Here is a 15,298-nt window from a genome sequence, read left to right as displayed (position 1 = left end):
GGTTATGATTTTGGTATACCGGATACAGGTCGTTTCAAAGTTTCTACCATAATCGTAACGTTGATGGTGGTGGTGATGGTGGTGGTGGTGGTGGTTTGCGGAGAAAATTCCAGCCCTGAAGAGAAAACGAAACGAAACGAAACGAAACGGTGCGCGCGAAGATACGATAATGGTCCATCCCGTGAAGGTAGAAGCGCAAAGTGAACAGAATGAAAAAGTAGAACCGCCTACGGCAGGTAAACCGTGCACCTGCTCCATATACCCACGGTACCTCAAACCAATACTTCGAAAAATAATTTCACGATGCTTTACTGACAACGACGAGCAGAGATAAATCAAACCAACAAATCAAAAATAAAACAAATGTATTAAAGAAATAAAAACAACAACAACAAAAGTGTCCCTTTAATTGTTCATCAAACGTGTGTACCGTGTGTAGTTTTATTGTACATTCGCAAATGTAATCTAATTTGTTTAAATTTTTCTATTCAACGTTATAATCTAATCGTAATATATATCGACGAATAAATAAAACTACAAAATAATTCATTGTTATAGAAGAAATATTTTGTTTAAACCGACGAATGATATTTGAAATTTTTCTTTCCATTAGAAATTGTTCTCCTACACACGCGCACATACACACACTTGATTCATCTTTTTTAGGAAGGGTCTAAGCAAGGTATGTTGAAAATCATAGCGTGCCAGGATACGACACACTGTACGCAGGTAAGATCGCGTGTAAATGGAATCCGAAAAAGACCGTGGGAACGTAATCGAATTTAACGAACGTTTTATAAACTTTTACGCACACATCTGCGAAATAATCAAATCATACATATATATATATATATATCACATCAAAAATTAAAATTAAAATTAAATTGTCTAATCGGTCGTTAATTTTTTTATAACACACGATTAATTTTCCCTACATTGTATTTGATATGAAAAAACATATAAATTGAATGAAAATAGAATAAACAATAAAATAAAGCAAGAACTTGTTCACAAAAACCGTTCGAAAATATTCTCGCAATACTTTTTTACCTTTGTTCGCGGACTTATCGATAAACTCCTTTGACCTAGCGAGATACGATTGAAACTTTTATCGAGGAAAATTCGTAGACGTTCCCTGTTTTCTTTCTAACCTTTGTCCACTATCTTCATACTTCGCGTACTATCATATTTTCTAAATAGAAAATTCCAATAACGTTCTATTCCGTTTGTTCCGACTTTGTAAACGCGTCTTTTTTTTCCTAAAAGAATATTTTGTTGGTTTTTTTTTTCTTACCCCGACGTAGGAAGTTCGAAAAAAAGAACAAAAAAAAGATGCATGGAAAGATAAGTCAACTATTTCTTTCTATGTGTTTCCCCCCACCCCCACCTTTCCACACCCTTCCACCTCTCTCCCACTCTGATTTGTTCTGGCATGAAAAAAAAAAAAAAGTAAAGAAAAACTGAAGGGAGGGTGAGAAAATCGTCTGTGGCACTTTCACGTCCGGAAGTTCTGTCCAAATATTTTATGGCGTTGGCGTTGGTGTTGGGGGAACGGTTTAAGGGATGACACAATGGGGGATGGGTCACTGGACGACACTTTAAGAAACTTGTATCACAAGATGAGTCGACAAAAGAAGCGACCCTTACTGGCCAGGTTAAAAAAAGGGCCCGATGAAAGCACAACATTCAAAGAGATTAATCCGTGAAACGAGGTGTTATTATTTTCAATTATTATGGTTATTAGGTTTAAAAATGTAGTCATAGGAAAAATCGTTTCGTTTTTAGTAGAAATGATTTATCATCGAGTATGAAAATAATATCTATGAATTATTATAATTTAAAAAATAATTTACGAGTATATGATTACTTCATAGTTCGTTCAATTACGAACAAGTTTTTCAACATCAGTGTCATACGATCTAGAGAATAGTACAACAACCTTACCATATCCGATCAACTAAAAGTATAAAGTTACCTGATCGATCAATCGTTACTAAGGTAAGAAAAAAGTTATTTTACTCTTTTATTGTATTCCAAGCTTAAACACCGCGATGAAACAAAAGAGTAGCGAAGTGGTTTGATCATCCAACTTGTAAACGACGACGAATGATGCATTTTATAATAAATTAATTTATTAATTTATTATAAATAAATAAATTATAATTATTATTATTATTATTATAAATAAATAAATTATTTTATTAATTTATAATAAATTAATAAAATTATTTTACTCGCAACTGCAACCAAAGTAGTCATAGAAAACAAGCACACTTCAGTTTTTTATTTTTGTTCTTCTTAATCGATTAATCGATTTACGTTAAATTACGTTTCGAAATTGGTTGGAATGAAATTTGTTGCAAATGAAGATACACGATGATCAAATTTAACAACCCGACGTTAACATTATTAAGAGTGTTAAAAGAAGTACGTAAAAAGAGTAGGAGAATAAAATATAAATGAAAATTAGTACGTAAAATGAGCACACACGCATACACATACACATACATATATAAAAGCGATTAACGAACAGCTATTTGGCAATGAATTTGATCGTACGGCTTTCGGCTCGGGTCCGTTCACAGCGGGATATTCACATCCTTTTTATTTCATTTGATTTTATTTTAACTTCTCCAAGGGGGCACCCGCAGATTCGTGCTAATAATTTCAAAGTTATCACGAGTTTCTCGTTTCGTGCCCGTATAAATAAACGTAGGGCTTTAATCGAAACGTGAAAATCATTTTAACGAATTGTTTAAACAATCGTCGAAGGAAACGATTTCATGATTTTTTCAACCCAGTTTCTTATTGATTAAAGGAACAAAAAATATTGTCGAACGATTTTGTAATGCAACGTGACATTGACCGTGGTATAAAAGAACCCCACTTCCACCCCCCACCCATTCCACCCCCCCTTCAGGTTGGAAGCGAATGAAGGAGTCAGGAATCGATCGGTCTCGGGGTAGCAACCCCTATGTGTTACCACTGTAGACATCTTTCAAACGAACCCCCCCCTCCTCCTCCTCTTCTCCACCCAGGACTCACCTCCCTGCCACGATTTTGCCCTCGCTAGCTGCAAAAATACGCTTTCCTTATTTCCTTCAATATTGAGAGAGACGACGAATTTTAATAATGCTCCTCTATTCAAAAATACTTGCCGTCAATCTTCTGTGTGCTAAACTTTTTTTTTTTAAAGAATTCTTTTATACTTTTCTTTATGTTTATCTTTTTTTTTTCTTTTTTGAATTTCATATTACACGCGTAATAAACGTCAAATACACGTCATAGTATAAAATAATATCGATCCGTTGTTGCACTCTAAGTGTGCACTCGAAGATCGAACGATTGTAATTTACAATTTTAAATTTTGATCTTAACACGTGTTCCCTTTGATTGCAGTATTTGATCATTCCTTTTTGATCGATAAATAAATACGAAAAAAAAATACTATTCATCAACGTGGGCATAAAAAAAGAGGTACCAGAGTGCAAAGGGTTAAAAAAATCATATTAATAATTGTATAAAACATTTTTATAGTCAACTAAAGAGAGTGGTGATGGGGTGGGGTAGGGGGGGAAGGGAGGATAACAGATCATTCCCTTTTGATCGATAAATAAATGACGAAAAAAATACTATTCACCAACGTGGGCATAAAAAAAGAGGTCCCAGTGCAAAGAATTAAAAAAAATCATATTAATAATTATAAAACATTTTTATAAAAATAAAGTAAATATTTTTATAGTCAACTAAAGAGAGTGGTGGTGGGGTAGGGTGGGGTGGGGGGGAGAGGATAACAGATCATTCCCTTTTGATTGATAAATAATGACGAAAAAAATACTATTCATCAACGTGGGCATAAAAAAAGAGGTCCCAGTGCAAAGGGTTACAAAAAATCATATTAATAATTACAAAACATTTTTATAAAAATAAATTAAATATTTTTATAGTCGACTGAAGAGAGTGGTGGTGATGGGGTAGGGTGGGGGGGGAGGATAACAGATCATTCCCTTTTGATCGATAAATAAATACGAAAAAAATACTATTCATCACGTGGGCATAAAAAAAGAGGTCCCAGAGTGCAAGGGTTACAAAAAATCATATTAATAATTATAAAACATTTTTATAAAATAAAGTAAATATTTTTATAGTCAATTGAAGAGAGTGGTGGTGGGGTAGGGTGGGGTGGGGAGAGGATAACAGAGAAAGGAACGAGATGAGCACGAAACCTAATGAGATTTTGCGGTGAATAGTGGCGTAATTGAGGAGGGGGTATGGGGGTATGATGGTAAGGGGGGAAAGGAGGGGGTACGGCCAATATCCGTAGGCTCTAACTTGCCTAAGTTCCATCCTTTAAAAGCTCCTTCAATATTTTCTCGTTGGACGATCATCCACGTGCTTTTAATGCGTTTTAATTTACCGTTAGTTGGACTCGCGGTTACCTGCTCTTCTTGGAGAAAGGTAAGTGGTCAAGGAGAATGAGAGAGAGTGAGAGGGCTTTCCAACTCTCCCCAACCTTCCTTTTTCTTTTTTTTCATCCATCGAACAGGAGTACGGCACACGTTTTAGCTACCTATATAGTATTCTCTCTTCACGCACGATCTCTCGATGGCAAAGTTCGAGTCTCTGACTTTAACAACGTCCCGTTCGATATGCTGTTTTATTATATTTTCTTATGGTACTCATGGTAATACTTTAAACACGTGTGTGTGTACGTTTAATGTACATTGAACAACAATGTCTGTACGAAATACACCCTATATTATTAATTATAATTATAATTATAATTAATTATAATATTATATTAATTATAATTTATTATATTTATTATATATTTATTATTATTTATTATATAAATTATTAATATTAATTATAATTATTAATTATAATTATAATTAATAATATTATAATTATTCTACAAATAGATTTTGATACATTTTTTTTTACATTTGATAAATAAATATATTTAATAGATAAATAATCGTGCCCACGTAATTATGAAAGTGATCTGACTGAATGAAAATTAAAAAATGAAGAATGAGTTAAGCGTTTAAGGTATTACTATGAGCACCATAAGAAAATATAATAAAACAGCATATCTAACGATTAATTTTAATTCAAAATAATACACCCTATATAAAAATTATTCTATAAGTAGATTTTGATACATTTTTTTTTACATTTGATAAATAAATATATTTAATAGATAAATATTCGTGCCCACGTAATTATGAAAGTGATCTGACTGAGTGAAAATTAAAAAATGAAGAATGAGTTAATCAATTATTTCACACGACATTATTTTGAATTAAAATTAATCGTTAGATATAGTGTTTGTTATTTCAATATTATTTATTGAATTCATTAAATGTTCAAATATTCGACAAGATATATTATATCACTTAGATCATTTTCATAATTGTGAACACATTTAGTAAATATATTAAATCATTCGTAATCGATCATTTTAAGAGAGAGAGAGAGAGAAAGAGAGAGAGAGAGAATTAATTTATCAAAAATGTTTTATACGATAAAGATAAATAAATATGATAATTATTAACATAATTTGTACGATGTACCAAGAATTGTATCAATTGTACCCCATTACAAAATTACAGAATTACATCATACTACTTATTATAACGCGTACTTATAAATCCAGACGGAAAAGAGAAATCTCGAGAATAAAAGTCGGTCGTGCTCGCATTTCGTAGTCTAACAGACTAATTATGAATCACAAGAAAGCATTCGCGGTTTCGTGGGCATCGAAAGAAAGACGAGCTATCCTTGTGGTTTAACATAGATTTCAACGTTCAAACTATACTTTCTTTCTCTTTCTCTCTTCATGAACCTACGGTGTCGGAAATTAATGCGGTTGCATAGTTGAAAATTATGCGTGCTAATTATGGCGAATTAATTATGGGTCAGAGTTAAAAGTAAATGGATCGTTCGATTAAAAACACGCGAAATTTCTTTGCTTTTTAAACAAAATAAATAAATAAATAAATAAATAAATAAATAAATAAATAAATTAGAGAGCAAAAGAGTTATCGTATTTTTGTTACATGTCAAATATAAAATCATATTTAATTATATTTACTCTAATGTGTCATATGTTTTTAAACAAAAAAATAAATAAATAAATAAATTAGAGAGCAAAAAAGTTATCGTATTTTTGTTACATGTCAAATATAAAATCATATTTAATTATATTTACTCTAATGTCATGTGTCAGATTGTAAGATTGTAAGATTGTAAAATTGTAAGATTGTAAGATCGTGAGACACATATTTATCTGAGAAACGCCCATATGGGTATACGATATACACTTGAAAATTATTGGAATAATAATTTAATATCGCGTCACAGATTACAGACCGTTAATATAATGGATCGTGCATGGCTGACTAACACAATTTAAAACCGACACACCATGTCACCTGTTATTAATTAGAATAGAAATATATATATAGGGGAAACATTTTATAACGTTTAACAAATAAAAACGCGTATATATGAATACGTGAATATCTACAACGCGATTTAACAACACGTGTAACTTGTAATTAAACAACGTTATATTAAAGCACGATTATCAAGGTTTTTTTTTCCCCATAGATCAAATTTGAAATTTAATTTATCGATGTGTATTTATTAACGTTATATTAAAACACGATTATCAAGGTTTTTTTTCCCCATAGATCAAATTTGAAATTTAATTTATTGATGTGTATTTATTAACGTTATATTAAAACACGATTATCAAGGTTTTTTTTTCCCCATAGATCAAATTTGAAATTTAATTTATCGATCAATGTGTATTATTTATTACTCGTGTGTATATTAAAATGAATTATTTACGTAAATCGAAACTGTATGTGCATACACCGTGTATGCATTTTTGATTTTCTATAATTTGATACTTGAACCATTTTGAAGGAAGGAAGGAAGGAAGGGACGAGAATGAAGGAGAAAAGGGCCTGAGGCGAACAAAGGAGCCGCTATTACCGAGGCTGAAATTTCCTCTTACACGCTCGAGATGACTGTTAATTATTCGATAGATTATTCATTAACATCTCAACGAGTTCATTTCAGGGAGGAGTGACTTTATTCGATCTGCTATAATACGAGGGGATTGGTCTACTCCTTCTAATCATCTATCATTCAATTTCTATCGAAAACTTTTAACAATAATTTCACAATTAATTATAAATCGTTAAGGAAAATTTTCGAAATTATTATTCCTGAGAAAACTAAATCATATTTAATTATTTATTATTATAATTATTTATTTATATTATATTATAAATATATATATTAATAATAATAATAATTAATATAATAAATAATAATTATTATATAATATATAATATTTATATTATAAATAATTAATAATAAATAATTATATTATATATAATAATTATAATATTATATTTATAATATTATATATTAATAATAAATAATAATATATAATATATTTAATTATTTAAAAAATGATTTGTGTCGTTATCAACACGAATGCATTCGAATTAGAATTTTATTCGCATATGTATATATATGCACATTCCGATTATTCAATTTCATAGTTTAGAATTAAAACCACGATGTCTTCATCTCTATTCCGACGAAATGCAATTCTAATTACAATGAACGCTCACGCTAATCAATTTTGTCAAGTGTAACGTAGTTCAAGCGTTCGTCGATGATCCGCATCGGCAATCGATTCGTGCCTATTATGGTTATACACTGTTAAATAGAAATTATACGAGGCTAGAGTTAGCATCATGGTGGTGTGTCCATAGAAACGTGACTACCATCGAATTCCACCGACGACGATTCCACGATAGAATTTTCCCACGCTTGTAAATGCATACATGCATCTACACGTGAGAAGTTATTCTACGATTTTTATTATTATTAATAATAATAATGAATTAAAATCACAATTACAAAATTAAAAAATAAAATTAAAAAAACACGAAGAATCCAGAATGCGTGCTATTTTGTTATATTCGAGAATTAATATCTTAGTACACATGAAAAGTTATTCTACGATGTTTATTAATAATAATAATAATAATAATAATAATAATGAATTAAAATCACAATTATAAAATTATAAAATTAAAAAATAAAATTAAAAAAAGACGATGTATTCGGAATGCGTGCTATTTTGTTATATTCGAGAATTAATATCTTAGTACACATGAGAAGTTATTCTACGATTTTTATTATTAATAATAATAATAATAATTAATTAAAATTACGTTTACAAAATTAAAAAATAAAATGAAAAAAAATACGAAGAATCCGGAATGCGTGTTATTTCGTTACATTCGAGTATTAATATCTACTTAGAAATGCATTACTCGGTGTATCATAGGAAGAACTTTAAAATTCGATAGGATAGAACGATAAGTGATTCCAAGACTTTTAATACCGTGACTTGGAAAAGAATTTGATGTTAACAGAATACCTTACAGTTTGTTTCTTTTATTATTTTTCCCTTTTTTTTTTTTTCTTTTTCGATTGGTTGTCTAACTTTTTTAAGTATCAACGACGATACACGATAAACATTTAACGGTGTGTACTTTGATCAATATTATTCGTACGATAAGAAATTTTTTTTTCTTCGAAGATAATCCCCCAATCGAAAGGGATAAAACGAACGTTTCGAAACGATGTAACAATGCACGAAGAACTTCGAAGAAAGTCACGGATACTCGTGACGGGACTCCTTCGTCGTTAATGTTCATTCTTATTCGTTAATGGAAAAATGCAAGTTGAAAAAAAGAACACACACACACACACGCAAAGTTTCAACGATTATTTTCAGTTCTCGCGAGAAAGAGAAAGTTAGAAATGAAAATAAATATATTACAATGAATCGTATTATTTTAATTTTATCATTGAAATCATCCCCCCGATTACACGTTGCATAATATTTACCTAAGTGCATCCTCCTATAAATGCGACTTTGAAAATTAAAATGCGAATGCAAAAGTTTTGCCTGATTTTCAAGAATTTCTATCGTTCGTCGTGTGATTTTTGCAAAGAGTATAATCCGTGTATTATGCTATTTGCATAGCACACGCATGACGGAATCAAGTATAAGTGTATTTACAAAGTATGTGTGGAAGTATGAGAATGTTGGTGTAGTAACGGTGGTCGATTGCTATACTGAACATCATGATTCGTTTTCTCTATCTATCTTTTTTTATCTTTTTTTATCTTTTTTTCCTAGGAATGAACGTAGTTATCCTATCGCTTATGCAAATATCATCGGGCTTTAATCAGACGATAAAGTTGCTTCGTATACTATGACGAAATTTATCGCGAATTCTCGAGTCTCTCTCATTCTAAAAATTGTCTGTCTCTGTGTTGCTTGGAATTTTCGTATTTTGCGAAATCGACAAGAAAGAAAGAAAGAAAGAAAGAAAGAATAAGGATAATATTGATTGCATCTGTAATATGCTTTGTAAGGAAAAATATTTATATTATTTTATTTTACATATTATAAAATAAATAATTTTATATTATTTAATATATTATTAATTTTTATTATTTATTAATTTTTATTATAGTATTTATATTATTAATTTTTATTATTTATTAATTTTTATTATACTACATATTATATTATTAATTTTTATTATTTATTAATTTTTATTATACTACATATTTATATTATTAATTTTTATTATTTATTAATTTTTATTATACTATTTATATTATTAATTTTTATTATTTATTAATTTTTATTATACTATTTACATTATTAATTTTTATTATTTATTAATTTTTATTATACTATTTATATTATTAATTTATATTATTTTATTTTCTAATATATAAAATAAAAATATATAATAATAAATAATATATATTATATATTATTTTATAAACATGAGACAATATTAAATACCTTTGTTATATTAATTCATAGTATTCAAAGTAATTAGAAGAAAAACTAAGAATTAATGAAACGAGTATTATACAAACATATCAAATGTTATTAATAATTAATTTTCTGTCGTTCTACCGTTTAAAAAAAAATATAAGGATTATTGAATTTAATATAAATGCAAGGATTTTATTTGGAATTTTGATTTTGGAAAGAATCGATAAGTCGACCTGGGGTCTTACAAATTTTCTAGTGAAGTACGTCACGCACCTTCTACGAACGATAAAACTCGAACGTCTTGTCACCACGTAGCGAGACCAAATCTACAAGCAAACAGAGACCTCGAATGAAGACACTCTCATTCCTTTTCCTTTCCTTCCCTCTTTCCATGTCTCTTTCTCAATGAGTCATCGAAAATTCCATCACATTTTCGATACTTCGCTGAAAAATGATATTTTCTCCTATTTATATCTATTTTTCGAATAATCAACATTATGCAACTAACCCTCCTTTTAAATTAGAAATTTTTTTAATAAATATTTACAATTCTATATAATTCAATATCATATTTCTATACTTTTTTTTAATTACACTATAATTAAATATTCATATGATTAACTAAAGAACAAACTATTATAATTTTATTAAATAAAAAAATATTGATTATTCGTTCGATTTATTTTGTTCTAGGTAAAACACGTATTTTTGACTTTTGGGTTTTTTAATTACACTATAATTAAATATTCATATAATTAACTAAAAAACAAACTATTATAATTGTATTAAATAAAAAAAGTATTGATTATTCGTTCGATTTATTTTGTTCTAGGTAAAACACGTATTTTTGACTTTTGGGTTTTTTAATTACACTATAATTAAATATTCATATAATTAACTAAAGAACAAACTATTATAATTTTATTAAATAAAAAAAGTATTGATTATTCGTTCGATTTATTTAGTTCTATGTAAAACACGTATTTTTGACTTTTGGGTTTTTTAATTACACTATAATTAAATATTCATATAGTTAACTAAAAAACAAACTATTACAATTTTATTAAATAAAAAAATATTGATTATTCGTTCGATTTATTTTGTTCTAAGTAAAACACGTATTTTTGACTTATGGGTTTTTTAATTACACTATAATTAAATATTCATATTATTAACTAAAAAACAAACTATTATAATTTTATTAAATAAAAAAAGTATTGATTATTCGTTCGATTTATTTAGTTCTGAGTAAAACACGTACTTTTGACTTATGGGACCTTTTTCTATATATAAATACGAGAAAATATTCTATAAAATAAGAGAAAATAATATAAAAGGTTGATCAGAGGAACGGAAAAAGCTTTTGCTTTAATATTCCACTACCGAGGTCTTTCTATTGTTGTACCATTACCAGCACACAAGGTGGATATTCTGCACCATTGTCCGTTCAATGCCACGTTTCCATTTATTATTCGTATTTTCCAACTTCTTCGCGCGTATAGCAATGCAATGCAAGAGTTTACAGAAATGTATATCTATAGTAATTCCCATGTATATATATATATACATTTAAATACATAAAATATATATGTATGTACCTTTAATTTCAACCCTTTCTCTCCCCTACTCTCTTTCATCAGTAAACAACAGGTAGTATTATGCTTCTTCATCCATTTTACTTTACTTTACAATTTTTTTTTGAGTCCTATCTGACAAGAAATTCGTAATTCAAAAGTTTGATGAATTGAATCAAATTCAAAATATATTTATATATATTATAATATATATTATATTCAATATTATTATATTCAAATAAATATATTTATCAATTTTTAATTGAAACATTTAATACGAAAAAAAAACTTTGATTTTATTTTGTAGACTATCGTAAATCTTTAATGAATAATATTGTACCTATAAAAATTCAAAATATATTTATATATTATAATATATATTATATTCAAATATATTTATCGATTTTTAATTTAAACATTTAATATACGAAAAAAAACTTTGATTTTATTTTGTAGACTATCGTAAATCTTTAATGAATAATATTGTACCTATAAATGTTCAAAATATATTTATATATATTATAATATATATTATATTCAATATTATTATATTCAAATATATATATATTTATCGATTTTTAATTTAAACATTTAATATACGAAAAAAAACTTTGATTTTATTTTGTAGACTATCGTAAATCTTTAATGAATAATATTGTACCTATAAAAGTTCAAAATATATTTATATATATTATAATATATATTATATTCAAATAATAATATATATTATATTCAATATTATTATATTCAAATATATTTATCGATTTTTAATTGAAACATTTAATACGAAAAAAAACTTTGATTTTATTTTGTAGACTATCATAAATCTTTAATGAATAATATTGCACCTATAAAAATTCAAAATATATTTATATATATTATAATATATATTATATTCAATATTATTATATTCAAATATATATATTTATCGATTTTTAATTGAAACATTTAATACGAAAAAAAAAACTTTGATTTTATTTTGTAAACTATCGTAAATCTTTAATGAATAATATTGCACCTATAAATGTTATACCGTTTTTTTATATTCACTTTTATATTTAATTATTAGAAAAACGTGTTCTTTTTCTACCAACAACCTCGAGTACTCTCTATAACATTATGAGAATAATTCTTTTGTTCGCGTTTTAAAAGCCATGGTAAGAGTGTGTATAATAACGAGAACATTTGTGTCTGACATCACGGTGTTAAATAATAAAATATACAATGGGACAAGGTTACGTTTGCATTAATAACGCATCATTATTATGCAACGGTAAATCGTAACTTTTTCTTCTCTTTTTTTTTTATTTCTTTTTTTATTTTTTGTGTGTGCTACTTATGTTCATTTACGTATGAAAGGGATGATATAAATAACAAACAAACGCGAATTTTTAATCGAAAAAAAACAATTATAAAACTAATCCTACGAATAAACATATATACATATAGAATTTCTATCGGAAAATTCAGTTACTCCTCCCATTTTAGTTTTGCGCGAATCGTTCAGCCGATAAAATCTGGCACGTAGACTTTAAATTTATTGTTCGAACGAATTCTCGTCGTAATCGAAATCGAAATAATCTTTCCCGATGCAAAATACGACAAAAAAACGTTGTAAATTTACGTTTAAACGATTTGTATTGAATTAAACGTGAGAAATTAAATATTAAAACATGGAACAAATTTTTTTGTATACAGTCACGTTCCAAGTGCATCAAAAAAATCGTGTTAGTATTAGTAGCAGAGTTTTAACATAAGAAAAGAAAGGTAGAAACATTTCAACTATTTTCTACCTGAGGGCTTAGATAAAATGGGGGGAAGAAAGGATAATTCTCGACACTCGAGTGTTGATTAGATTCGATCGATCGAATGTTTGATTTATCGATTAATCGATACATCAATTGAGAGACTCAAAAGAAAAAAAGAAACCGTAAATATCCGTCGAAACTAACTCTGAACGTTTAATATTGACTAAACGTGACGCGACGTAAAAAAAACAACTTTCTGTTCCCACACAAAGACAAAACCCTGTTCTTGTAAATCCCTAACTTCGAGAAGCAAATATTTATCTTTTATACGTCATCTTAACAGGAGTGGTAGGGTTACCATCTTCGACACCCTTTTGAACGATCTTTTAACAAGAGAAAGAAAAAAATCATTTACGAACTTACTCGTCTCTGGATTTTAATTTGATTAACAATACAAAATAAAATAAAATAAAATAAAATAAAGAAAGAAAATGTTTTGCTATTACTATTACAATTCTAATCAATACTTAAATCGAAAAGCCATGCCATTTATTGATACATCAAACTTGTTTTCATACGATTTCTAAAAATAAAGTGTTAAATGCTAATTGCAAGTTGCAAGATGGAAGTTGCAAAGTCAAGGTCAGCTTTAAAAGGGTGCTTCGATAATAACGAGTACAGGTAATCTCTTATTGGTTTTCTAATAAGCAAGTAAAGTGGTTCTCTTTAAAGATGTTCGCGTAATTTGTTACTTTTTACGAGGTATCCTTATTAAGGGATCAATAATTAGGTACGGTGAGCGTTTACAAAAGGAAGATTGCACTTCACGCATTCGTTGCACACGCGGTCTGAGAAAAAGAGAGGGAAAAATAATGAAAGAGAAGAAAATAAATGTAATAAATGTAGTAAAAATACGAATAGTTCAAATATAGACACTGCACTCGTCGAACCATTGAAAATATTTTATCAATTTTTCTATTATAAATGAATGTAAAACGTCATAGGGACGTTTTAATAAAAATTTCAATATATAAACAAACAATAACAATAAATGGCATTACTTATCGATATAATTCGTAGAAATATACATATATATATATACACGAAATATCATTTGAACGAGTCGTTACGAATTGTTTCTCGTTTTCGAAAAGATAATCTCATTTCTTCTTGTTGTTATTTATCACGATAGGAAAGTATAGATAATTACATGCACAATATATTGGCATATACCTGATTAAGAGTGGTGGGAATGATGTCAGGAGTCTGTGGCAACATTTTGCAGCGTTCGTTCCGTTCTCGTACTTATGTTCTCCTTCGGTCAAAATAATGTGACGATTGCACATGCGTTGTTCGGTAGTAACATAATAAATTTTGTCCAAAATAATTATAAACGAGATAAAAACACCTTTATGAAGAAAAAAAAAAAAGTAAAAAAAGGGAATAGAACGATCGATCTAAACGATGTGGGCACCAAGGAAAAAAAGAACAAAAAATTGTGTTCACAATAGTGGTACGTACGCACACACGGATTCGCGTGTACGAGTTAATCACGTATCACGAATCGATTTATATATTATTTATCGATACTGCCGAATTAATCGAATTTATTTTTCGCAAACGTGTGTTATAATACGAGTTTGTCGAGGTGAGGGAATAAGAGGCGTCGTCGAAATTCCCTGAGTACGATCGATTTTTTCCCCACGTCGAAAAAAATCAAAGCAACTAATACGAGAAACGACACGTTCGTCCGCCTCGGAGTCGTGCGCGAGACTGACGGTTCCGGGCGGTGTAGCTACGCCCGAAGACGACCGAACGTTCACGGAAATTGTCGAACGCCTACTATCAACCCTCCTCGGTATCCTACGCGGCATTTCTTAAATTTAATATCGACCGCGAACTGAATAATGAAACCATACAAATGTTTCTCTATGATTGACAGTTTTTTCTCCTATCTGCCGATCGAATATACACATTTTTTTTCTTTATTTTTACTATCCCTTGAAATAAAAGAAAAATTATTATAATTCATTTCCCATGCATATCTGTATAAATATTGTACATACATTCTATTTTAA

The 15,298-nt window shown here is 28.5% G+C and overlaps 1 protein-coding gene across 1 annotated transcript in view; it reads right to left on the bottom strand.

Moving 5' to 3' along the window:
- LOC122518815 (breast cancer anti-estrogen resistance protein 1) overlaps window positions 1–14,553 on the bottom strand; it is a 56,607-nt gene extending 42,054 nt beyond the window's left edge. The window contains exon 1 of the mRNA XM_043637918.1: window positions 14,454–14,553. Coding sequence (XP_043493853.1) covers window positions 14,454–14,498 — 45 coding nt within the window. The 5' untranslated portion in view covers window positions 14,499–14,553. The remainder of the gene's footprint in view (window positions 1–14,453) is intronic.
- Window positions 14,554–15,298: the final 745 nt, after the last annotated feature.

This window comes from Polistes fuscatus, unplaced genomic scaffold, assembly GCF_010416935.1.
Source record: "Polistes fuscatus isolate 324 unplaced genomic scaffold, CU_Pfus_HIC Scaffold26, whole genome shotgun sequence".
In the NCBI taxonomy this organism is placed as follows: domain Eukaryota; kingdom Metazoa; phylum Arthropoda; class Insecta; order Hymenoptera; family Vespidae; genus Polistes; species Polistes fuscatus.
Note: the sequence above shows the minus strand (reverse complement) of the source record. Positions and strands in the feature narration are given on the sequence as shown.